This window comes from Malaclemys terrapin, chromosome 3 (genome assembly GCF_027887155.1).
Source record: "Malaclemys terrapin pileata isolate rMalTer1 chromosome 3, rMalTer1.hap1, whole genome shotgun sequence".
NCBI lineage: Eukaryota > Metazoa > Chordata > Testudines > Emydidae > Malaclemys > Malaclemys terrapin.
In genome coordinates this window covers 5466371-5493347 of record NC_071507.1, presented here as the reverse complement: position 1 = coordinate 5493347, position 26977 = coordinate 5466371, and the positions used below count along the sequence as shown (strand labels likewise).

The following is a 26977-nucleotide window of genomic DNA, read 5'->3' as shown; positions in this document are numbered from 1 at the left end:
AGGGACTCAATTTAGACCTTTTGGCTGAGTAGTGAGGAGATTTATGCCCCATTTTAATAGGTTCCATTAAGGGTAACCTCGGCCTGCACTCGCTGTGGAAATAACATTCATTCCTACCCCTTTCAGATAACTGAGTGGAGGAGGACTTAGCTTCCCTACTGCTCTGATTGTTGAAGGGTCTGAACTTTTTGATGAACTGTGAGCCTTGGAGTCTTGGATCTGAGCTGCCACTTCCAGGAGCACTAACTGTGGAAACCTGGTTAACCTGTTCAGCCCTCGCTGGAGTGTTTTCTCTGGTTCTGAGGAGGCTCTCATGGAGCGCTCCTATCTTTTGTGTCCTCCTGGAGAAGGAATGACACATTGAGCATTTATCAGGCATGTGCCTTACATGAAATAGCTGCATCACAGGAGGGACAAGTTTTGAGCCCCTGGGACTTTGTTTTAGCCTGCTTTGCCCTTTATGCCTTCCGATGGAAGGGGGAAGATACAATGGCACCTAGGGCACAGGATTGGCCTCAGTGGACACTTCTCTGGCCAAAAGAATTTAGGGAGCATGCACACCAGAAGTGGAAAACACATACACAGTCACTCAAAGAAGAAAAGACGAATAATTACTTTCCATTTAAGAAATTCCATTAAATTATTCCATTTAAGAAATCTAATTACAACATAAACAATTAAAGGCTGGAGATGCTTGTATGGCCCCAGCAACCTTTAACTCCAACATGGAACTTTTTTTAAATACAGTCATTTAAAAAAATTGCTATAAATTACGTTTACATTAGAAATTAAATGCAAAGTTATATGAAACAGACATTTATACAACGGTACTGGTTTTTGGATGTGGCTCTACTGTGACATCAGTTAATAATTAGCAACCCTTTCTTTATTGCAGATATTAATTTAACCAGTTTGTGGAAAGTATAGTTTGGAACAAAATTATAATGGAAAAGCACAGTCTATGCAGAAAATGAACATATAATAGCCAGAAGGTGGTGCTAGAGATCCAACTTTTCAAAGCTAAGGATGCTGATTAAAAGACGATAAAAGGTTACATTTATTTTTATATTTTGTCTTGAGCAATGTTTCTGTGTACTCAAAAAGAAGAAAAAATCTATTTTATATGTGTTCTGTTATGATTTTTTAAAAAAATATCACAGAAAAAATTTCCTTTCCAGCTCCTCCTCATTTTCTTTTTTCTATTGATTTCTGAGTATAGTTCCATTAAATTTTCTGACTCAGTTTTCCTTCCCTTCTGCTTGTATTCTTTTCTAGAAAAATACTTGATTTGGCTTACTGGATGTAACTTGAATGATGTTAAGAAATTAACAGAATCACAGTATCCTGAAACTTTATAGATTTCACACACAATGTTGTGCCACAATGTGCTATTTAAATTACTTTCATAAGCTATAGGAAAATTTCTTTCTAAAAAGAAATTAAACATAATTGGTAGGGGGAATGTTATTGTCAATCTCCTATAAGACTATTTTTAAAAAGGAAGTTAAGATTACTATTTTGATGGTAGAATTTCATCATCATTTTAGGAAGGAATAGGCACTCAATTCGCTTGTAAATCCAGAAACATACATAGACCAATTTGGTGTCTAAACACTTTAAATAATATGACTGATACCAGAGAATTCTCTAAATCTGAAATAATTAGAAACAGAAATACATCATATATCCATCAATTTAGGAGTCCAAGTAGACCAATTTATACACAAGACAAAGTTGTCCTATTCACATTGAGGTGACTGACTAATCTCGAATAGCTTCTGACATGTAACATGCAACAGTGTATAAAGATACACAGGTAAGGCACCCAAACAAAATTAACTCTGTCCTACAATGATGTCACAAGGGACAGAAAAATAAAACATCTTTAAAAATGTGTTTCATCTATGCAGCCTGAGGCAACAAACGTTAAAATGACTTAATCTTCATCATTATGGTTATTGCTTAGGGTCACAATATGGTAGAGTTAAGGGTGTTTGGGTGATTTAACTCATTTTTCACCTTAATGTATTTAGATTTCTATTAAATGTAACAATTTTGAATTTCCTGGGTTTATGCATGCTTGGTTTTGGGTTAATTACAACATCCTTGTAATGTTTTCACTTGTAAATTACTGACACATACTCTTCACCTTATATCCATCTTAATCATTTTGGGTGGTACTGTTGGGATTTTTTTGTTTGTTTGTTTGGTCTAAAAATTATGCAGAACATGTTTTAATTTTTCATCAATCCAAAAACTTCCAAGGATCTTGCTGAGTAAATAACTGTGAAGGTTACTGATGAAGGAAATTTATGAAAGCTGGAGTATAGCTCCTAGGTTGCCAATATGACTCATATGAACTTGCTGAAAAATTCTACACTTGTTCGTAAAACTCTTTATTTATGAAACCTGAAATAATTCATTGATACGGAGAATTATCAGCATGACAAAAAGCACAGGGTGCAAAGCTCCTCCACGCAAGCTCAGGATGAACATAATGCTAGACATAAAAACTGAGATACACAGTGCACAGACCTAGATATTTATTATACCTTAGGATATAACTACTTACTAGATGACTTATGAATATTTTTCTCTGGTTCAGCATAATGCAGCATTTTGGCTGGCTAGATATTAATTTACCTTTAGGAAACAATTACAAAAAGCTCAGATTTTAGAGACAATGATTAGAGTAGTCCTGCAAAGATACAGCTGTCCTACAAAAGGGGCATGTCTTGACTATGGTACACTTTATATGCTATTTTATTAAAGTATCCAAGTTAAGTTCATATGAAAATAAATATTGTGTGACCACAAGGGGGCAAAATGAACTACCATGATGACTAAACAACAGAAAACCTACCCACCACATGTAAATAAGGGATCAGTGAAACATAAGGGAAATGCAAATTTTGAGTACATCCTGTACCTTGCAATAGTAACAAAAGCAGATCCTGTAACAACAACATACAACATCTGCAGGTCTGTCTGCCTACTAAAATATACAAGTATACCGGACAGACTGACAGACCTGCTCAAGTCTTCCTCTAGTGGCTACATTCTACAAAGGATAGAGTACCCGATAACCTAAACTGTACTATTAACAAGAGTCAATATTTTATGGGTTATAGATAGTATTTTTTGTAATACAGTGCAATATTTAAATAAAACCATACCTTTTTGAATGGCATAAAAATTATATCATGAAAAACCCACTTCTGATATAAAATAAACTGTCATTGAAATTTATTTTCCATTCTTTGAAAACACTTTTAAAAGAACAAAAATAGCACTCCATTTCAGTTTTACATTTTCTTATCAAAAAGAAAGGCACTTACCCTGAAAAGTAATCCTGCCAAGCTTTGAGCAAACATGTCCTTTACTTGGTTATCCTTCGGCTTCTGCATGACACCTTCTGTTATTCGCAGGAGTATTTGTAACATCTGTTCCCTGGTACCAAAATAAAACCTCACATTTCAATTACAAGTTTTATTAATCTTACTGGTTCAGTTTCTAGATATGAAAACCACTCTTAATTCATTGATAAAGTCTCTCAAACTGAAAATGTGACAATACTCAAAAACACCTTTAAGACAACCATATCTGTATGTGGAGACTTATGTTGAGGATAATCACTTTTGGAGCACCTCACAGAGGAAAAAAAAACAAACTTTCAATTTTAGAGGAAGCCAAGTCAGGAGTGGAAGTAACAGCCTGGTCCCCAAAGTCAAGGTCGAGAAAGTATGAAATCGCTATCCCCAAATATTTCCAAGGCACAGCTCATTGTGAGCACAGGGAGAATTGAATGTACTGAAGGATGATAACTCTTTATTATACACTAAGGACATTACTAGGCATTGAAACTAAATGTTTCCATAAGCTGACAAAAATGTGACAAAAACTACAGAGTGATAGATCAGTGGAGCTGGTAGCAGCAATTAAGGTTGCCTGACTCTTTCCATTATAAGACCCCCTTTTCAATTGCTTATAACTTTGCCAAACTTCAGGGAAACTTTTTGGGAAAATGGTTGGGGAAAATATATTGTTTTGCAGACATTACAAAATTCTTGAGACCTGTTCTTTGAGCAGCTCTCGCTCCTCATGCTTTGGAGCAGGAACTTGAAATCTGGCAGGGATAGCCTTTGTGTCAAAGATGTACCTTTTACTATTCGGCCCAAATATGTCCAAGTTATAGGATTTTAATCAATCAGTTTCCATATACTCAGTAGACTTGTTAGAGGTTTGCAGGCAAAATCTCTGAAGATGCCCCATCCCCACAAAGTGACTGAGCATACTCCATCCTCTCACAGCTTAGTGCTGACCAGACTGCACATGCAATCTGGGCCAGGGACCAGACCCAAGAGCAGAGACCCTCCTTCTCAACGACCCCTTGCTGGCATCTAAGCAATGTAGAGGAGGTAGAAATCTGAGTCAAATGTTGAGGGACAAAAACTGAACCGGGGGGAAGGACAGGAGTAGATTGGGACAAGGAATCTGGTGAGACGGTGTCATGACAAAGCGCACACACACACGAAGGGGCGGAATTAAGGTTGCACATCAATTCTGGCATTTCCTAATTTTTGAGTGCTTGATTTCGCAATTGGCTGAGTGAAGCAAGGTCTTACACTTAACTCAATGGCATTCCTATCTGTCTGCCTATAATGCAATAACTTTTGAATACAGAGTCCAATCAATTCCAAAATTTAAGGGAATGTTCTAGGTATCTATGGCTATAACCCTATTGATTTGATGAAAATTGGAAAAGCCAAAAGGGGGAAATGGGGACACATCACACATGGAGCTCCTGTCATCTGGTTAGCAGAGCCAGCAGCTTCAACCACCTTTATGCACGCCTACAGATCAAAGAACCAGTTCATGACAGCCATTAACACATTCCAGCACCCCCCCATTTTAGCTCTGCCCATCTTCCCAATACAGATTTAAACTCTGAAAGTTTTCTCTCCCAGACTGTAAAGAAAAGAAATAAGAATGAGGGTGAGGTGACAGGATGGTAGTACACACAGAGGGGGGAAAAGGGGGCAGAGTCCCTAGCATGGGGAGCAGAGCACCTCACGTGGTGGTGTGAATTGGGGGATGGGGAAAGTCAGATACATACAGACCATTACAGGTGTGGGGGGGTAATGTGGGGCATACTGAGACCCTGACATGAGGGAGGGGTTGCTAGGTGTTCCAGAAATAGAGTGAGATGGGAGGGTAGTGGCACAACAGGAACTTTTGGAGGGGAGGGGGAATGGAAGGATGCACTTGGCCTAGAGAAGCAACAAAGTGTGTGACCCTCTAATAATGTTCTTTTACCAATTTTGTGTGTGTAAAGTTTTACATATATTGACAAACAAAATTAGTCCAATTAGCATTAGAAAGACAAACATGTGTTTATTTTAAATTCCACTGATTGATTAAATGTACAGTTAGGTGCACGTGTGCGCAAACCCATGCAAACATTCACACATTTGCATGTATTTAGTGATTATAAAGCATCTGGCAGCCCTAGCTAGCCACAGAATGTGTATAGTAAGAAAAGCTTTCTTAAATTAGTTTTTAACTTATCTATACTAAGCATTTCAAGATTTGAATAAACTGTATTATTAAAAGTTGAAAATTTAGTTAGCTCAAATTTGATTCTTGTTCAAAGAACAGTAAAACGGAAGGTTTCATGAGCAAAAACTTTAAACAAAAATCTCACATTCAGTATTTTAGGAATCTTCCCCCCAGTGGAATCATGAACCTTCTTACAGAATAGGTACAATCTTATCATACTTTTTACAAAGGTACAAAAAGAAACATTAAAGAACTAAAATGTTATGGAAATTCCTTCATCTTTTTTCAATTATTCAGTCTTAAAATTCTAGCGGCGGTTATACTATTAATTAATTTAGTAAAACTTACCATGTCTTTTTATTCATTGAAAGTTCCATTATCATGTGCCTAAAAATACTCAAAACTGCTTTGCAAGCATCAACTTGTTCCTTCAGGAGAGCAGGGACTTCGGCACATGGTTCCAATAAAAAAACATTTGCGGAGTTCGTCAAAAACACCTTGAAAACAAAGCATTTTAATTAGGAAAAAAAAAGTTTATACACTATCAAACAAGACCAACGGTTAACTTTCAAAACAAACATTTTTTCCTCTTCTAACCAAGCCCTTATCTTTCCTTAAAGAAGGATATGTAATATTATCTAACACACTATTTTCTTTAAGTTCTCCCACACCATTTAAAAGAAGAGAGTCATGTTATATTCACTATTATAGAAAAAATATAACATATTCTTGATCTTTTAGATGCTTGTCTTTTCCATGCTATCCCATGGGGGTACTCTTCCCCTCCCAACCCATTTGCTAACTATACATATTTAAACAATGGCCACCCATATTTTTGATCATTTACATTCAGCACCGGCAAATGTACAGATTTCTGAGTAATTCCCAACTCCACAGGTATAGAAACAGTGTCTAACTGTCTAATGTTCTAACGTCTCTAGAACTGGTGTCTGGTTCTGCAAGATAGGAACACACAGTTAATATGAATTTTTTAAAAAAGAAAGAGAGAAGTCCAATTGTTCACAAGGTAATCCATGAAAATGCTCAACTCCTCTAACAATTGCTTTCTGACATCTGAGAGCACAAACAAAAGGAGCTTTATCCAAACTCTCCTTCAAAAAAAAAAAAAAAAATCTGGAATTATTGTTTACATGAACCAGAACTCCATTTTTGCACAGCAAGAGAAGGTACACGGTGGTTTCTGGCATGTAAATGCATTCTGACCACTTTAATTGAGTGTCCTCTTTTAGGATCCAATCCAACATCTGTAAGGTTAATGAAAGGACTCCCACTGACCTTAATTTAAGTTGGAGGGCCATTAACTAGGATCATTTTCTCAAAACACAGCCATCAAAGACAGCATTTTGAAACTGGAATGACAGCATATTAGCAGAAAAGGTCTTTCATCACAGACTACTTAAGCAGGTCATTTATTGCTAGGTACACAGAATGGGACCCCAGAAAGTCCCAAAGGCTAACCCAGAGTAATTAGGGTTACTGTACATTTAGCCATTTTTTAATGGAGTTCAAAAGAAAGGAGGTGATGAAGAAACTGCATAAACCAAATTATGTTTTTCCTTGAAAAACAAAATATAGCTTCATGGACTACAAATCTTTAGTTTGGATTAAAAGCTGGGGTAAATTGCATTACTCATATATGACACAGTCTCTTTTGTGTCCCTTACATTTTGCAACACCTAACTCTCTGTTGAGCTGCTTTACTACTGCAGTGAATTTTACCTGCTCAGTTAGTTGCTGTCGTGCTCAGAATGTCACCTCCTGATTGTTGATATTGCAAGTAGATTTGTCTTTAAATTCTAGATAGCTAGCTCTGTGACCTTCCTCTGACATATTTGTTCCTTGGTTGATCATCTTGACTTATATATACTAGTAATATTAATCTGCCTGACTGAATTTTATGCTTTCCCTATCAAGTATTTCTGCAAAGAGATAAGAAAAAAAGTTCATATTTTGATCAACAGATACTTCCTTTCTATGGGTATTACAAGGTGTCCAGTTCATAGCTACCACTTCTGCTGATCCTACCTGTATGATCCCTAAGCTGTACAGGTGACTGAACACTATAACCTAATAAAAGCTGCGTCACTTCAGTTATCTGGTCAGATATGCAGACTGAAAAGGGAGAGACTCAGATCAGCTGAAGTGAGCACAGTGCAGTTGCATGCCCCAAAACAATTCAGGCTGTAGAGAGAAAATAATAAAACTTTCTCTCAGCTATTTGGGCTACATGAAGTTATGTCCTATGCTGCTTATCATCTAAATACTAGATAATATCCTTAAAATCACCAGGATTCTACTGTTCATGTCCTCTGAATAATCAGTAATGATATATGTTTCCTATCTGCTGGGATGGAGAGTCCAGCTGTTTGGAATATAGTGGGAGACCAATATAAAAACAACACTTTCTGAAGGGCGGGATTTTTGGGGGAAGCAAACTTACACACCACACATTTCAATTTCTTAATATTAATAGTATGACTAATTTTTATTTGTGCACATGGTTCAGAATTATAAAGCGATTCTATATAATCTCTGGCTTAATTATTAAATAACATTTAAGGAAACATCAAAAACTAACTGAAAAAGTCAACTTGACAAAAAAGAAACTAGGCTTCTTTCGTACTTACAGCAGCAATAACAACATGGATCTACACAAAAGCATATTTTGTCACTTTTCAGTATAAATTCACACTTTAAACTTCACTTTTTTTGTTTATTTTATCACCAGAACCCTCTAAAATAATCTCTCAGCTCTGAATTCCAATATCGTAGGCAGGTCTGAGACCACCACCTACTATTAAGGTTGCCTGGCACTTCCCATTATAAATCTTGTTTTCGATTGTTAATGACTGTCATAACATAAATAAATAAATAAGAAACCCAACCTCTAACCATCTGGGCTGAAATTTTTCAGGTCAGGTGTCTTCGCCAGGCTGAATAGTTTTGGAAATTTTCAGCCAAAATGATTCCGCCATTTTGAGAACGAGGCTAGTAAAAATTATATTATTTTGCCCACGTTAAAAGATTTTGGCAACCTTTCATTTGAAATACTCTAACACCCCCATGCTTTGGAGCAAGAACTTGAAATTTGGTAGGGAGGAGCCATTGTGTCAGGGATCAATCTTTTGCCATGTTTGTGAAAGTTTGCTCAAATTTGGCCAAGTTATAGGCCTTTGAAAAATTGCAGTTTGCACATGCTCAGTAGAGACTTGCTAGAGCTTAGCAGCTGACTCGTCCTCATTGTTACTAGTGCTGAGAAGACTGAACATGCAAATAAGTAAGCTTTTTTTACCCTATAAATGCCCAAATGACTTCATGAATTTTACTTAAATTTACCCCAGAAACATTCATCTTTGAGCAAAGATTAGGTGAATATTTCAGAAAGTTATAAGCATATGAAAATTGACTTAGAATGGAAACTGCTTTGCAGCCTTTAGTACAGCAATTGGAAACCTTATATTCCTTTGATATCTTTGTAAAAAAATGTCCCTTCTGCTGACTTCACAAATAATTTAATGGAATCATTACAAACTTATTTTTAAATTGATAACCTAATGTTCTCTCTATATACCATACCTGTAATGAAGCCTGAGCACCAGCCTTAACATTCTTGTCTTCATCTTCTAGTATACATCCTCTGCTAACAGCATTAGAGAAGGAGTAAGTTCTTCCCCAACTGGAAGATCTTTTATGTCCAGAATGACCAGAGGCAAGCTTTCAAAAACACAAGTAAATTAGCAATACAGGATTATAAAAGATGGATTCCTATATAGATCATATAAAAGCTAAAAAATAATAATTTTTAAACAGTCATAGGTTCTGTGCTCATTTACATAACTATTAATAGTTACTCTTATTCAGAGATCTAATTTGTATAGGGTATAAGGGCAGTCCATATTACCTTAAAAATATTTAATAATGCTTTTCATAACCCATTCATAGCTGTAAAAAAATTTTTTATAAATAAAAAAATTAGTTGAATTTTAAGCTTTCTGTAAAACAGCCTAAGCAAAGACTGGTACTATAAGTATTTTTATATTCTAACTCTTGTTCCCCAATGAGCAGAAATACCCTTTTAAATAACTTCACACCTCAGAATAGGGCATATACATCTGGTTCAATATATTAAGATATGAGCACCCAAGCCACAAAGTTCAGATCCGAGACTGAACTTCCCAAAGTTCAGGGTGTCTGGATCCAAGGTTTAGGTCCAGATCATAAAATTGATGGACTATCTGCAAATATAGCTGGGCCCTTATCAAGATTTTATGATGGATTTAGATAATCAAATATTTGTAAATATTTCTGTCAAAAGAAAAAACACATTCCTGCCAACAGGGAATACTAAACCGGTAGTCTGAACAATTCAACATTGCAGAATGTAATACTATTTGTTCCGCTAAGTCCATCCAAAATGGTATTTACACAGAGAGTTAAAAGACAGATTAAAGATCAGATTTTCAAAACAGCTCAGCACCCAGAATCACCCATGTTTGAGAGCAGCTGGGTGCTCAGCACATTTCAAAATCTGGACCTAAAGAAATAAAAAGGTGCATAAGCAAAAATGTATCATTAAAAAAAAACAATTTTATGAAAAAGGATTGAAGACAAATAAGAATAATATCAATCATTCAGCTTGTACACAGTAAGTAATGATCGGTACCATACATGTTTGCAATCTGTCTCTGTATGTTCCAAGTTGGACACATTATCTTGAATATTTTCTTGTTTATCTGGTTCTTCCATGAACACGGGCTTGTCTTGCAATATCCACTTTCTATATACCTTAACCACTTTCCGTGTTGCAGATATATCAGAGGAAGGCAACAAAAAAGCCTAAAATGCAAATTTAACTCAATTTACCTATACACAGAATATTACAAATTACACAGACCAAAAGAAAATAGTTTAAAATCTACTTTTAAATCACTACGATCAAGAGCTATGATTATCACCAAGCTATATAAAAATCAACCTAAAAATACATCTCACAAATCATTGGTTAGTCAAGCTAATTATTGAGCTTAGTTGACTTTCATATTGTGTGTGCTCAGACTGCAAGTAAAAGGTTATTTTTCTTCACTGTCTCTCTGCAAACTCAACCTGGGTTCTTTTCCCATCTTGCTCATCATTATCAGTGATAGAAGTTCTGTAAACTAAATTATGCCCTTAGATACACAACCTGTGCAACCCCACTGATTTCAGATTATGTTATCAGTGTCACATGTAAAATCCCAGTTAAGCAAATGCTGTTAAAGGGGTGCCACCAAGGGCATAACCTGGAGGATGGGAAAAACAGGTAGCATTCTGTTGCTTTCTACTAAACTTTCTGAGATCACAGAAGAACATATTTTTGCGTACTTTCTATGGTCTGCAGCTGGAAGCCTCTCTGTAAAGTCCACCATTCAAGAGCCTTGGGAGGTTAAGCTGGCAGCCTCTCAAATTTGTGAGACTCATCAGTTCCTAACATTTCTAAATAGGTCTGTCAGCCCTTCACAACATTTCTAAGTAGGGTTACCGGACCTGACAATCCTACTAAGACTTCAGAGGGTGAAATCCCCCAAATAGTGTAAGGCTCAAATGGGACCAGAGGACCATCAAAACATGTTATAAATAGGGCTGTCAATTAATCGCATTTAACTCACGCGATTAACTAAAAAAAATTAATCGTGATTAATTGCAGTTTTAATTGCACTGTTAAATAATAGAATACCAATTGAAATGTATTAAATATTTTGGATGCTTTTCTACGTCTTCCTATATGTTGTATTCTGTGTTGTAATTGAAATCAAAGTATATATTATTTTTGCTTACAAATATTTGCACTGTAAAAATGATAAACAAAAGAAATAGTATTTTTCAGTTCACCTCATACAAGTACTGTAGTGCAATCTCTTTGTCCTGAAAGTGCAACTTACAAATGTAGATTTTTTTTTTTGTTAAATGACTGCATTTAAAAACAAAACAATGTAAAACTTCAGAGCCTACAAGTCCACTCAGTCCTATTTCTTGTTCAGCCAATCGCTAAGACAAACAAGTTTGTTTACATTTAAGGAAGATAATGCTGCCTTCAGGTGACATTGTAAACAAGCAGCATTATCTCCTGCAAATATAAACAAACTTGTTTGTCTGAGCAATTGGCTGAACAAGAAGCAAGACGGAGTGGACTTGCAGGCTCTAAAATTTTACATTGTTTTATTTTTGAATGCGAGTTTTTTTGTACATAATCTACATTTGTAAGTTCAACTTTCATGATAAAGAGATTGCACTACAGTACTCATATTAGGTGAGCTGAAAAATACTATTTCTTTTGTTTTTTTTACAATGCAAATACTTGTCATAAAAAAATAAATAAGTGAGCACTGTACACTTTGTATTCTGTGTTGTAGTTGAAATCAGTATATTTGAAAATGTAGAAAACATCCCAAAATATTTAAACAAATGGTATTGTTTAACAGTGAGATTAATCGTGATTAATTTTTTTAATCATGTGATTATTTGCAATTAATTTTTTTAATCGCTTGACAGCCCTAGTTATATACTTTCAACCTAAACTCTACCATAACATTTATCTAAGGAAATGTCCCCTGTTTGGAAAAAAGACACTGGATAACAGGAGATCTTGAGGAACCTCATAAAGATCACTGTAGTCTGTTATGCCAATATCAAATTCCTACTTTGACATTTAGTAGTCTTTAAAATTAGAATTTAACGAACTAAAACTTTGATCCTCTGCATTCGATAGTGGTTAAAACTTCAGATTACTGAATTTATCTATCTTTCACTTTGTGTTCATGCTATGTAATAACAAACAAAGTTAGAAGATTTTTTGGACTCTGATGAATATTTATTTTGTAATGTTTTAGAACACTGCACACCTTGTGTGATTAACTCCAAATAGGGTAGAAACATGTTATCCTGGCAATAGATGTACCATTCCCAGCCCCACCAAATATTATGATGCAGCTCAAAGTCTGTTTATAAGAGGCTTACTTCTAACTATGGAATAATTACCTACTTTTCATAAATATAGTCTGAAATGAGTAGATATAATGAGTCCAGTCTTAATCTTTTTCCACCTGAGCTACCCGGATGGGGAGCACTGCAGTGGCATCTTGTTTGGAACCTGGATATCTGTCAATACAATCCCTCTGACCAACATGCGGTGCAGCATTAACTGGCTAGAACTGGCATGGGCAACTGGCAGTCCAGGGTCTGCATCCAGAACACCAAACCATATATTTGGTCCAGCCATCAGCGGGGTCGCAGCCCCAGAAAAAGAATTCTTTTTTTAAAGATTGAGCCAGGTTGTTGAGGGGCGCAGTCTTTTTGTAAAATTGCTGCCTACTCATGTAGGAAGTGGACTCTGCCCCATGCCACCCAGCTTTGATTACTGCCATACCATTGGCTCCCACAACTAATTTGTTTGTGGCCATTTGCCTGTGCCCGTGGGGCGGCAGAAACTGGGAGAGGCAGAGGAAAAAAATTAAGACAGATTTGTTTTGTTATTTTCATTTATTAATCTCCTGTTCTTCTGCACAGTGGAAAAAAAAGGTTATAGATGAGTTTAATTTGTATTTATTTATTTAAAGGCTGGGCTATAAGGGACTTTTATATTTAAAAATACTTCAGTTTTATACTGTTAATACATGGTTAATTGTATGTTAAGATGCTCTATTGTAGGAAATATTTTTGAGTTATGCAATATGTATCCTGCCGTGGCCTTCTGCTACTTTAAAGTTAACCATTCCTGGGGTAAAAAACAATAGGACTGTATTAAGAAGTCCTCAGCCCTAATCAGCTGGAGGGAAGACTACTTCAATATACATCCTTAAAGGGAGGGTTCAAGAGAAGCATGAGAATTAATTTACACAGTGACCAGAAGAGATTCTCACTTCCCCTTCTAGACCAAAAATCTATTCTCTGTTTCAAGTACATAATCCATACGTATATTAAATAAAAGGCAAAGCAAATTTCTGTTGTGATGTTCTTTCTTTCTAGAACATACAGTGAAGTTTTAAGTACTTTGAAGGAATGCTGAACTAATTTATCATCATGCCAGAAGAGGGCAGCATAACACAGTATTCCATAAAGGATACCAAACTATTCTTTAGTGTCAAACCACCTCCATCTCTTTTTCAATATAGAAAGCATCTGTACTGCATATAGATATTTTCCTCTTAAAAAAAAAAAAAAGATTTCAAAGATGGCAAATTAATATCAGGGGCTAAGAGAAAACATCTAATGATGACACTTACTGTTGTCTAAATAGAAATTATGAATTTACTTTGATCATAGCTGCAGAAGCAAGCTTCTTGCAAACTCAGCTTTACACACACATATGCAGTAGCAGACACTACATGCTTTTTAATTATATGCACCAGTGTACGAAACATCAAAATTCATATGCAAGGCTGCATTAAATGATCTAGGGAAGTGTGACAGAATTGCTATTTTGGTCTGAGCAACACATTTGTATTCCTATTTGACTTTCTTATCTTCATCTATCAAATTACTAATTTATCCTGATAAATAAAAAAGTTTGAGATTTTCAATGCTGGCAAATGTCAAAACTGCTTTTAATCATGCTAATACAGCATCTTGTTATATTGTATAAATAATACAGTTTTCCTCACCTGCATCCCTTCCAAGTTATCTTATTTCAGAACCCTCTTCTAAATGTATCAAGTAGATATACAAAATCTTAAACTTACTTTAAGTTTTGAATGGTAACCACTAGTCAGTTTATAACCAGAAAATGGGAAACAAACTCAAGGTGATAAGCATGGGGGTGGGAGAAGTCTCTCTGGTCACACTAAGAAATAGCAGAACACAATATCACATTTCATGGTTTTTAACTGCCTATGTCCCAGCTTAAAAACTACATCTTCAGATGAATTAATGAATATATTTAAAATATTGTATATAATATATATGAAAGCTTCTTTAACAAATGGTGCTTTCTACTATTTGGAACATTATAAATAATAATAATCTAAGGACTGGACTTAGAAAGGACTTCTAAAGATAAGGACTTGCAGATGGGACCATGGTGAAGTTTAGTCAATCTTTTGGTTCAGCAACATTTACAGTTTTCTTTCACATAACACTTAGCCACACAGTGCACTTATATATGTGCTTCTGCAGTTTTTAAAGTTATACAATAGTATGTATAATCTCCTACTACTTACTTGGCGAAATACTTCATTAACAAAATTGACGTAACCTCGAGTGGACAACAGAATTCTCTGTACCATCTCATACACTGTCCGATGTTGTTCTTCGATGCTGCAAAGACTAGAGTTACTGAGTCTCCTATCAGACAAAGTGCTGCTATTGGAATGATTTCTCTCTTGCTCTGATAGCACACTAGTTTCCAACTCGGGGTTTTTATCTTGGGTTGTACCACCAACAGTCTAGACAGGAGAAAATACAAGCCTAATAAAATATTTGTAAAATATTGCATATAAACATACCACAAACCTGGGTTACTTGTTCTGAACTCCAGTTACCAGCAACTTTCACAAACTTATTGAATCCCAGGAGCAACTGAATACAACTTCTAATAAACTTGAGCTAAGCAAAAAATTAGTCATAATATTTAAATGCCTAATGTGCATCCTATTCCCCATCTCAGTTCTGTTGACTGTGAGATAGGAAACCACGAGATAGGGTGAGTTGGACCATGGAGATTTAAAGGAGTTTACCGATATGGGGTACACCAGCAACCTTGTTTTTTTTACATGAGATCTACCTTCAAAGATTCTTGCTTTTTAGTCTTTAGAAAATAGATGGCACATTAGGGCACAGTGCTAGGGGATGATCCTTAGGTCACTTTACTCCATCGGAAAGAAGAGTAAAATTGGGGAGGAAAAGATGTAGGGGGAGGAAGAGAACAAATAGTGGAGGAATTCCAAGTCACTTTTTTCGTTTGGAAAAAAATATCATCCTAATCATATTCATGAAGCATCTTGGCAAAATGGTAAATTACGGGGTTATTTGCATAGCTGTAACATTTCGTAATAAAAGGGATCCAGTCATGAGAGAGAAGATGACAGAGGATGTAGTCCTTTGAAAAGAGGTTCTGTAAAACTTACCTACTTACTTAGTGGAAGAAATGCTATCTTAAAAGAAAACATGTAATCCACATGCAACAATGTTCAATTCACTGAAAATATTGCCTGGGCATAGGTGCTGATTAGCAAAGGTTCCTTTCTTTTTACAGTATCAGATTCCAGAAATATTTCTGAGTGAAGTTCACAAGCTGCATGGGAGAGCTGCCCACATTCAGTGAAATTCAAAGTCATTAAAAAGTCAGCACTGCCAACAACTACCACATAGTTCTTACCAATTTTGCTCTATATTTAGAAGAGGAATCTTATATCCAACTATAGGGTAACTGTTGACAAATTCTGACTTTGAAGGTGAACATTTTACCATACCTCACTGGGTTTTAAATCAAATATTTTTTTCAGTACTAGCTTTCAGCCAGCTTTACCAGAGAGAAAAAGTCTCTTCCAGCTCATGTGGCTATAACTATGTTGAACGTGGCAAGACAACTCTTCAGACAAAAATCTGGGAGACATAAATTGATCTACAGTACTTGATCTTCAGAGAAACAAAACAAAAAAGCCCTTCCTGTTATATAGCTACACAAATTTAAATTTTAGACTTCTGACTACGGGACTTTCTATATTTCTTTAGAGAATCTGCAGTCAAAGCCAACTGCTTGCTATGAAACTCTTGGTGTGTGAAGCTACCAATCCTGGCCAGATTAGAAACAGTAACTTGTAAATTAAATGTGTGCTCTGGAGACTGCTGGTGGATCATATGGGTACTGTTTTTCCTCATTTCCAGATGGCAAATTGTATTAAAAGAAGCTAAAAATACATTAAATTCTTTCCTAGTATTTCACTGTAAACAACTGCTAAAGTTGTTGTAAAGATGTTGTGGGATTATTAAAGATGGCCATCAAGATACTCTCTCTATTGAGAAATGGTCTGCAATATAAAAAAAAAGTTCAAGAACATCTGGTTTAGAACAAGAATGTCTAATGATTATATTGCATTCAGAAGGTTGCTTTTCCTCTTTAAATAAAGCAAAGGGCAAACAGCTACAGAAATATTTTCCGGTACATTGCTAAAAGAGTTCCTCCAAAGACTCACTCCTCCATCAGAGGAAAGCTAATTTAAACTCCATCATTCACCCACCTAAGCAGAACATTTCCTTTTTGTTTCAGTTGTCAATATATTTTGATCATCTGCAGCTTCTCTAGCATATACATAAGGAAACAAGTTTATGACATACCTGAATGATTTTAGGCAGCATTTCTCCTCCATTTTTAGTATTCTGCACTGAAGTGAAGTACTTCTTTTCAAGAAAGAAGGTTACAAGCCATTTAATAAAAACAACACGAGCAGCCATGAATGGGATTTTCGTGCTGTAGATGTTTTCATTATTCCGAGTTGCAGTAATGTATGCTGGTTTTGGCCTCAAATCAGGAATATCTGGTGAGATTAAACAGATAATATGAATAAATTTTTTTTTTTAAAAACAACTGCTTGGTGAAATGAATTGAACATTAGACTTATAGCATTTTTTCTCCATGTGAAATAATAAATGTGATGCACCAGCTGCTTACGCCTAATATTATTCTTATTAATATATGTTTATATACTGCCATCATTTTTAATGGTGCTGGAGAGAAACAAGACAAAAAAAGCACAGCTCCTGCCCTGAAGAACTTAATCCATACCAGATAAACAGCAGACAATGCAAGCAACGAACAAAAGAAAGGGATAGGGAAGGGAGGGACAAGACTTTAAAAGTAAGAATATGAGTCACAGTAGAATGTAAAATTATCTTTTAAATTCTGATCATTTTTATTGAGAAAAGGGTAAAGAGGGATGAAGTAAATAAATCAGGAGCAGTCAAATAGTGCAAAGCCAAGTGGAAGGAGTGAGGCTTGAGGAAGAAAAAAAGGATGTGCTAAGGCACACTAGAAAGGGGAGATCAACTCAGGTGCAGGGAGCAGTGTGAGAAAAGCACAGAAGAAGTGGAGAAAAGACAAAGGGCTCAAGGTGTGAAGAACAACCACAGCACAGGAGAGGAACTATATAGATGAGAGGTAAAACATAGGCGGGGCAGAGTTGTGCAGAGGCTTAAAAGTGGGCATGAGTACTTTGAATGTTGTGAAAAAAGGAGTGAAGAGTTTCTATGGGTGAATAACATGGTTGAAGTGGCAGTGAAGTAAGATTGTATTAGCTGCTAAATGCTGGATAGACTGAAGAGGAGAAGGTTCACAGTCAGGGAGGATGTTGAGGAGGAGTATTAATACTGGCCAAGTATTAATGGCTTTGGTTCCATTCAAACACCAGCACTTGAGTTCCAATGCACCACTTAATTGGTGTATTAGGAACAGCTCAAAAATAAAAGGATTTCAACATTTCTAGAGTGACGGAAGCCTTTAATCATACAACTGGATTTTTTGACTGGCTCTCACAGCACATCTGTACTCACATCGACATCTCAGCCTCCACTGACTGTGCTACAGTGTGTCTACACTTTGAGCTGGGGGTGTGATTCCCAGCTTGAGGAGACATCCTTGTGCTATTGCTCATTGAGCTAGTGCAGTAAAAACAGTGTGTAGTCACAGAGCTGCGAGCAGTGGGACAGGTTAGCCACCTGAGCATTTGCCTATCGTCTCTCATGGTCATGCACTCAGGGCAGATAGCTTCTCCTGACACCAGGCTACATTCTGTTTTTAGCACACTAGCTCAATGAGAGAGAGAGCACAAGTATGTCTCTCAAGTTGGGAATCACACCCCAGATCAAAGAGTAGACATATCCTTAAGATGCCATTCTCGCTCTCCCCCGCCCTTCAAAGATGAAGACGATAAAATAAACATGATTTTATTTGTATCAAAACTAATATCTGGCTTTTGGGCACCTTAACAATTCTTTCAACATCTACCCTGTATCATGTATTTTACTATCTTTGTGCACGTTCTTTGTTAACCTAAAACAACATGAAGGCTATGGAAGTTTTGGGTGTTCAAGGAATGCAGGACTGGCCCCAGCTCACATGTTGGGAATGGAGTTAAAAACAAAACAAAACAAAAAACAAAAATCTTCCTGTGTTCGGACCACTCCTCCCAGGGGGCATGAGGGATTGAATCCAACCATGGAAGTATTACAACCCGTTTTTCCTTAAAGCAACAGTTAAATAACCCATCTAATATCTGTGATTACATGTGAAAGATCAAGGTTTGTTTTTTAAATGAATGGCACCTAATAATTTGATAAAAATGCAAAATAAATATAATTATCTTAATCTGTTTCACCCATATGTTAATATCAAAAGGGGAATCTAAAATAGTACTAGAGAAAATAATGTTTTCTTATAAGCCACAAGTGTCACGCATATATTCAGCAGATATAGTTGTAATGATCACAAAGAAACTACAGAAAGTAACCACAAAATATTTTTGCTACTTAAAAGTAAAACTCACTACTTACCAAGCACAGGTTTGTAGAGGTTGGTTAGTTTTGTAAAAGATGGAAACAAGTGAGGAAGATAATACTTTCTAAACAAGGCGAAGAGAAACTTAAAACCAGTGTCTTGGTTCTCCTTATTCTTCCACTCTAAGCTTGCAGCCTTTGCCATGGAGTCAAAAAAAATGTTTCAAGTTAATACACATTCTATTAAAAATTTCTCCATGTTGATGATAAATGCTGCTTTACTGAATGTGGAAGATGGAAAACAACACTTCAATAATAGATATGAAATATTAGTATTCTATTTCCAAAGCTCTACAGAGTACAATAAGAGCATAAGAAAAAAAATTATGCATGCCAGGTCATTTAAAAAGCAAGCACAAAGGAAGCTCATTAAAAGCTGACACACTTATACTATTATAATCCAATCACTCACATAAATGTCATAAATTAATGTCATTGTATTTTGTTAAAATATTTTACTAAGATTAAACAAAGCTTCTTACCTCTAAGTAGGGTTCTATGAAGCTACTAGTCTCTCCAGGGTATATTTTTCTCTCATAATCAGCATAACCAACTCCTGTCATTAATGGAGTTGCATATGCACATACAAGATAACCTTAGAAAGCCTCAATCTTGAGCCATACGTATTTGCTACTGGCATTGGGAGCTGACTGCAAAATCTGATTTTTTTTAGTGCTTCAGTATGTCAGTCCTGGTGAGCGTCAGGTGTTGTGAGCACACATTATGTGAGCTTCCACGTACCATTCTGACCAGTCCTGATCTGCAGTATCTTGATACAGACATTGCTAAATTGTGCTAAAGACTGTGGTAATTTTTTCACTGAAATATAGGCATGTTAAAAATAGTAAGCATGTTCCAACCGCTAAACCCTGCACGTGTTCGTTTCCTCTAATTATTTGTGCCATGGATGCAAAGAAGAATGGTGAAGGTAGACATCCTCGCAATAAGGGAGAGACAGACTTCTACTTGCTCAATCCTGTTTGTGGATTTTGATCTCTCATATCAATTTCACACCAGGTAAATACCAAACCAGTTTAACTTATTTACCATTCTTCTGAGGTACATTCTTTCAACTTGACTCAATCCCTGGCCCCCTTTTTTAAAGGCAGCTTCAAGAGCAAATAAAATTCTCAGTAACTGAAAATTTTCTATTTTCAAATTCCCACAAAAGTCCACCTGATCCCTGTACACCAAACCAGGAAATATCAACTCTAGTCATCTTCATATTTTCAAATCTAAAATTAAGATGGGATACTGGTTCTTCCTTTACTTTCCATCATTGATTTGTCTGCTTCAGCCATAGTCCTATTACATGTTCCCACTTTCATCAATAATGAGCCTACATCCCAATTAAATGTTTTTAAAACTTCCCAAATCACCAAAGATCCTGTAACTTGCAAGGCCTTATTCTGCAAATACTTACACATGTAAGCTTTGGGAGTGAAAGTATTGTCTGGAGTTTTTCTTTTACTGTCTACTGTCTGAAGTAAATTGTTGCTCCTACTTGATTATTTTATGTTGGTGGAGTCAATTTTAATGTATTAATGCCACAGTGTAGTTACTGTAAGTCTAATTATTGTCAGAGTACTAAGGGATTTTGTATACATGTTCTTTTTATAATGTCAAATCTAAATAAAGTAAAATGAATCTACTTCTGAATAGCATCACTGAACACAATGTGTATTTTATTCATGTGTGTAAAATTACTGTTTGCTCTGATGCTGCAAATATTGCACAAGAATATAAATTCATGATTGCCTTTAAAATTTACTGTCCAGTGATTGCTTTCTTTGGCCATCTCAAGTCATCTGACATAGTCAGCTGAATTTCCACTAAATATTTCTTGATTGCTTCCACTTTATGCTGCTTTTCTTAGTTTCAAAAACAAAATTCAGTTTAAAAAGTGTGTATTTTTGCCAAAACTTTATTTCTATTTTGCATCTTTAATCAGGGGTATCAGTTAACTTTTCTCTGTTCTCAGTTTACATGCTATAAACTAACTGGGTCATTCTTTTGGTTCCAATTACACAATGTACTTAAGCTAATTAATGTACAATGTATCAGCTCTTCTTTCTCCAAAAAATCAAAAACCAAAAAACTAACAACAAAATTGTGGTCTGAATTCAAAGACATAAAAATCTGTTCCCCACAAAGAAGACTCTTCAAAATATGTGCAGCCTTTAGTCCCGTTAAACATTAGGGAGTTTGTCTACTGCTTTCTTCCCTAAAGCATAGCTTTTCCCTAAGTGTTAGCTCATTCCGTACTCTGAATGGGTGCTTTTCATCTCATCCATCACCATCATTAAAAAAGGTTTGTACAGCCAAACTGGGTCCTCAGCTGCACTAGTGCAACACCATTTTCCACAAGTGTAACTGATCAGAATTTAATGTACATTTCTGTTTATGAACCAAGATGGAACAGAATCTGCAGTGCACACAGTCCTAAAGTATTTTGGCTTTGCAGGGCCAACAGCGCTAAAAAAACAAAAACAAAAACAAAAAACTGAACTTATTTTTGCACCATAGTATGTTGGATGTTTATATACATAAAGGGAGCAGTTCTGTTGAGTAGGAAGGGTATCATTTTTACATAGTCACTTTGTGCAGTAAAACTGCACTTTAAGCAAGATGACACAAACACTTAAAACCATTTATCATTTTGCTCACATAACCTTCCTAAAACGCATCTCCTGTAATAAAATATCAATTTTCCACTTTTTAGTTTTTCATTACCTTAGTTCTTTTTACAGGAAATATTAGAGTTATTTAAAACCTAATTTATATATGTTTATTTGTTCTATTAGGGTTGCTTTTTAATATTTCACTCCCTCATTTTACTTTAATTTTGTTTTAATCTCAATTTTTGTATTTTTTGAATACTTTCATTATTCTTCTCTCCTACGGGAAGAGTATGTAGACAACCATTGGGTCTTATCTATTTTTTAATTAAAATTTTGATTTAAATCAGCCTTCACATCCTTTTAAAAAAAAACTCAATCTCTCGACTCCTATCTCTTCTCCACTCATTCCTAGTATCTGTTTTCATCAATGTGTGTATCACTAACAAGGAACAAGTTATATCTACACCCCCTAACCAACATTCTAAATGCAAACCCATACACATAAGATTATTTTGATCAAACCAAATAGTCCCATGGCCTCTCCTCCTTTCCTACTTACTGTACATTGGGGATTTAAAACACCCAGCCTGACTGACACATAAAGATGGCTGTAAAAGGCAATTTTGAGCACCTTCTTGGATCTGCTGATAGCCAGAAATAACACGTTTAAGACCATGTCTACACTATGGGGACTATAGCAGCATAACACCATTGCTATGTTGATGTAACCTTGTAGTGTAGACACAGCCTACAACAACAGAAGGGGATTTTCCACCACTGAAAGAACATCACCTCCCCAAGTGATGGTAGGTAGGTTGATTGAAGCATTCTTCCATCAACCTAGCTGCATCTACACTGGAGTTAGGTCAGCACAGCTACGGCACTTGGGGTATGGATTTTTCAGAGTCTTGAGCACCATACTTATGCTGACCTAAATTTGAAGTGTGGTGGACCAGGCCTAAAACAGATGTGAATTGCTCCCATTATGAGATAGCAAGCTGGTACCAAGCAGCAGAGGGAGGAAGAGTATAGTGAAAAGACTAGTGATTCTGGACTGCCTTGTCCCATGAAGAACAACCTGGCTCCCATCTTCACAGCAAACCCTGCCCCCCTTTGTCACAACAACTCTCGAGGACATCATATGCCCCTAGTAAAACATCTATCTGAGATGACTAATTAAAAGGTAGGGGGTCCATTTATATGTAAAATAGATTCCAGATTAAACAAAGTCAATTTTTTTAAAAATGTCCAAAGTCACTGTCAACATCAGTACCAAATCCTGCTGTAGCAACTATCTAGCTGAAGAAAACAAACCGGTCACAGCCATGGGTGCTACTAAATCAACAGCCAATGAACTTTCTAAGCTTTGCTGAAATCCTGGGTTATGTGTCTATACTGCATCTTGGAGCAAGCCTTCCAGCCCAGGTCCACACACGTGTGCTAGTAAGCCTTGCACTAGCACGCTAAAAACAGATGTGTAGATGATGCTTTAATGTTGTGGCTCAGGCTGGAGCTCAGGCTCTGAAGTCTCCCAGGCTTCAGAGCCCAGGCCGCAATGTCTACACAGCTATTTTTAGCATGCTAGCATGAGTCAGTGGACCCAGGCTGAGAGACTCACTCCCAGATGCAGTGTACACATATCCCTAGAGACTAGAGGTAAAATAGGAGACAATATGGAATGAAGTCCTGTGGAGAACATTAATTCAGAGGTGTGGCTTACTATAATGCATTTCATAACTACTTGGCTTTATCTTGATTTAACAGGATGACCTTCCTCAAAGGTTACATGAAAAGTAAATTACTTGTTAGAATTCTGTAACGTAACCAGCAACAGGAATTTGAAGAGTTATGAGTGAATCGTTTGACTGAAAGGGGTCGACCACCTCTTATCATACTAGCAATACTGATGGCTGAGAGAGGGATTATTCTATTAACAGCTTTTGAGATACGTGCAAAGTGCAACTATTGTATGAAAAGTCAAAATTAATTAAGCTTTGAAATCAGCTTCCTGATGTCAGATGCTGGAGCATAGTGACTAGGGATTTGTGTGAAGCTGTTTACCTTGTGAGAAACCTTCTTTATGGATATAAACTAAAGCTTTAAAAAAAAAAAAAAAACACAAAACCCCACAATATAACATCATCCCTTACTTGTTTTACTTATTTGAGATAGAAATAACCAATTTCAATACAAAAGCCACAACAAAATATTTGACTTCTTTTCTTTTATAAAAAATAAGCAACTCTCTGGATGACAGTAACCTCCATCTGAAAAATATTGTACAAGTAGAAACAATGAAAACAAACTCCCACCACAGGTATGTTCCCCCACCTATTAAAGAGTTTACCAATTATTCTTTTCGCACCTGGATTACCATATACTTTAACAATATCTGAAGAAAATAGCAGGTTTGGTCCTCAGCAACCTTTTCACCAGAGATAGCTGGCAGAAGTGGAGTTATTTCTTCAGGATAAATCTTTGCTAAAATACAGAGAAATATTTTTTTAAAAAAGATCAAATTTTAAAATAATGGTATAAATAAATTAAATTTGTGATGTAGTCATGTTCTATAAAATATTATAGTATAAATACATCTACTGATTGCACAAAGCCACGTTCCATTAGTCAGCTGGATTGTTTTCATATCTACCCATGCCCCAAAATATATAGCTAGAAACAGCATCAGCCCTGGCCCCGTAACCACCAAAACCTAACATACAGATTTTTCCTTTATGAGACCAATTTATTGAGAGAGGAATTTCTAACCTTCACAGCAGTGACAATCCTGAAAATAATGAACTGAGTGAGAACTGATGCAGTGATGTCCGAGTTTGCAGATAGCCTGAAACAGTAGCTCTGACAGATGTGAACTGCCCAATTCATTTTAATACCTTGTTAACTATGAAAATTAAAAATGATAATCTGTGGCACACTAGCAATGTGAGAACAGCATAAACTGAATTTAATACTGAAATGAATAACACAAGGTCTATTATTTATACTGAGTTTTAATTTAAACCTCTGTTTTTAAAATATATCTGCAGTTGTCACTGAATAATAAAAATTTCCACTGGAGTGCCAGAGAATCCAGGGACCTTACTACAGAATATATGAAGCCTCGACAACACTAGACATATTAGCTCTTAAGAAAGAACAAGATTGCCAACAACTGAAAAAATAATAGAAGGAAGGGATTAACTAATGATGGTTGGAACCACAATCCCTTATACACCTTTGTTCAGATCAGTGAGAGGATGTGTATGGAATCAATAATCCCTGATATCCATCTGAAGTATATCAGTAAAGTATCCAATTTAACAATTAAGAATGGCACTAAGCGCTTTCCCAGAAGGTAATATTCCCACAGATGCCCCCCTCCCTCTTATACTATGCAGTTTTCAAGTTTTCCTTCTCCTGTTCCTCCTCTTCCATCCCCACTGTTTCTTCTTGCCTGCTAAACTTTTCCCTTTACAGGCTGTGGACTCCTCCTGTGGAAAGACCTTAGCAAAGAGATGATACTTGCATTTCACTTGAATAGTTAGGATCAATCTAAATGTCCTTAAATGAAAACTCTGGAATTGGCTGCTGTTTGGTCTGCAAGAGTCCAGATTTCAAGAGTTTCAGGGAGGCTGAAAAACTCATCTATTTTCCTGGGCTTTATCTTCCTTTAGGGGATATCCTCCCCTAATCTTGATTTAAGTTTCAGTTGATCAGGGAACTTGACCCCCTACTAAACAAGTACCTGCTCTGGACACTTGCCAAGTTGCGACAACATGAACACTTTACAACCTAACCTACCCACCGGGTCACTGGACTGCTGATAGGGGGAGTGGAAAAACCCACACTACCCGGCCAATCTACTAGTGAGAAAAATTCCTTCACAGATCCAAAAAGGGATTAGTGTGATGTTCACACCATGACCTAGAAACCAGATACCCCACATGTAGAACGGCATCCTGGGGATGGACAAGGACTCATAAGACTTCCCCTCTAATGCACAGAAACCCATAGGCTTCAATCTAGCCAGTTAACAAAAATCCCTCCCAAACCCACAAGAAGACTAAATGCCCACAAGGAGAGAGGAAGGGTGAGCAATCCTTAAAGGGCCCCAAGGATTTTCTTTTCCCTGCTAGCACAAACAAAACCTCTCCATCTCTGAGGGGAAGAGGTCTCAAATATGAAATCGATGCTGACAATATATGAAGTATAATTTGGGATTCGTTTTCTACTTATAAGCATCTAAAAAGCAATTTTCACCTAAATATAAGTACTAGCCATATAGGATTCAAGTTCTTTTTAAATTTTATACTGAACAGAATTGTCTAGATCTACTTACACTCAGTGACCAGCAGGAAGTAGCAAAGCAGTGCAAAAAGATCTGGCAACTTCTTTTCTATATCTTTAACACTAAGTAACATAAAAATGTTCTTCACTCTGGAACTACAAGACTACAGGGATACAGTGTTGTGAAAATATTTTAATAGATAATAATCTCAATACGACATGTCTCTGGTTCACTGATTTACAGAGATGGATAGTATGATCTATTAGATATTTTCCCCCATTAGCAACACCTGTAATTCTATGAATTAGCAGCCAGAAAGGGCTATATATTCAGCACTTTAATTCTGATGATTTTACTTACCATCAGGCAAATTAGGAGCAGGGCTAATGAGCGTATCCAGTGTACAGGGACCTCTTGATGACATGATCATTGGAAAACCAGGCACTAGGCATGCAAAAATTAACACTTGCTCCTCTGTGGAATTTGTCTGAAGTGCTTGAAGCCAAAGAAGAAATAGTCGGATTCCTTCACATCTTATCTAAAAAGAAAAGAAAGTAGAAAGTTACATTGATATAAACAGGAAAATGCAGTAAAAATACTGAATATTTAAAGAAGTAAAAAATACTTTTTCAAACATATGAAGATAAGCACCTTCACTCCTATCACTCTCCAGTGAGCCCTCCGACCATATTAAGAGGCAGCATTGAGGGTGTGCTAGAGGCATATTCAGGAGTACTGCTGCATTCTGCCAATATCCGGCCAATGTAATAGTCGCTAGAAAGCCAATATTGCCACCGTAAGTTAGAGTAGTCCTGAAGCTGCTCTGCCTTGAACCAGGGGCCAAACACCTCTGGTAGCTCTGGAATTAAAAGTAGCAAGAAACACTAATATGTCATCTAAGGGAAATACCTTAATAGAGTTTCCAGTGTGCAAAAGTTTCTTCAAAACTGACCCTGAAATTAGAAAAATG

The 26977-nt window shown here is 36.3% G+C and overlaps 1 protein-coding gene across 2 annotated transcripts in view; it reads right to left on the bottom strand.

Moving 5' to 3' along the window:
- The window catches only part of RALGAPA2 (Ral GTPase activating protein catalytic subunit alpha 2), a 271768-nt gene that overhangs the window by 199309 nt on the left and 45482 nt on the right, over positions 1 to 26977 (bottom strand). For both annotated transcript variants that reach the window (XM_054021951.1, XM_054021952.1), the window contains exons 5-14: positions 26917 to 26960; positions 26368 to 26545; positions 24088 to 24203; positions 19099 to 19237; positions 16888 to 17087; positions 14772 to 14996; positions 10249 to 10416; positions 9157 to 9294; positions 5908 to 6056; positions 3339 to 3450 (exon numbers count right to left, since the gene is read on the bottom strand). In XM_054021951.1, coding sequence (XP_053877926.1) covers positions 3339 to 3450; positions 5908 to 6056; positions 9157 to 9294; positions 10249 to 10416; positions 14772 to 14996; positions 16888 to 17087; positions 19099 to 19237; positions 24088 to 24203; positions 26368 to 26545; positions 26917 to 26960 — 1469 coding nt within the window. The remainder of the gene's footprint in view (positions 1 to 3338; positions 3451 to 5907; positions 6057 to 9156; positions 9295 to 10248; positions 10417 to 14771; positions 14997 to 16887; positions 17088 to 19098; positions 19238 to 24087; positions 24204 to 26367; positions 26546 to 26916; positions 26961 to 26977) is intronic.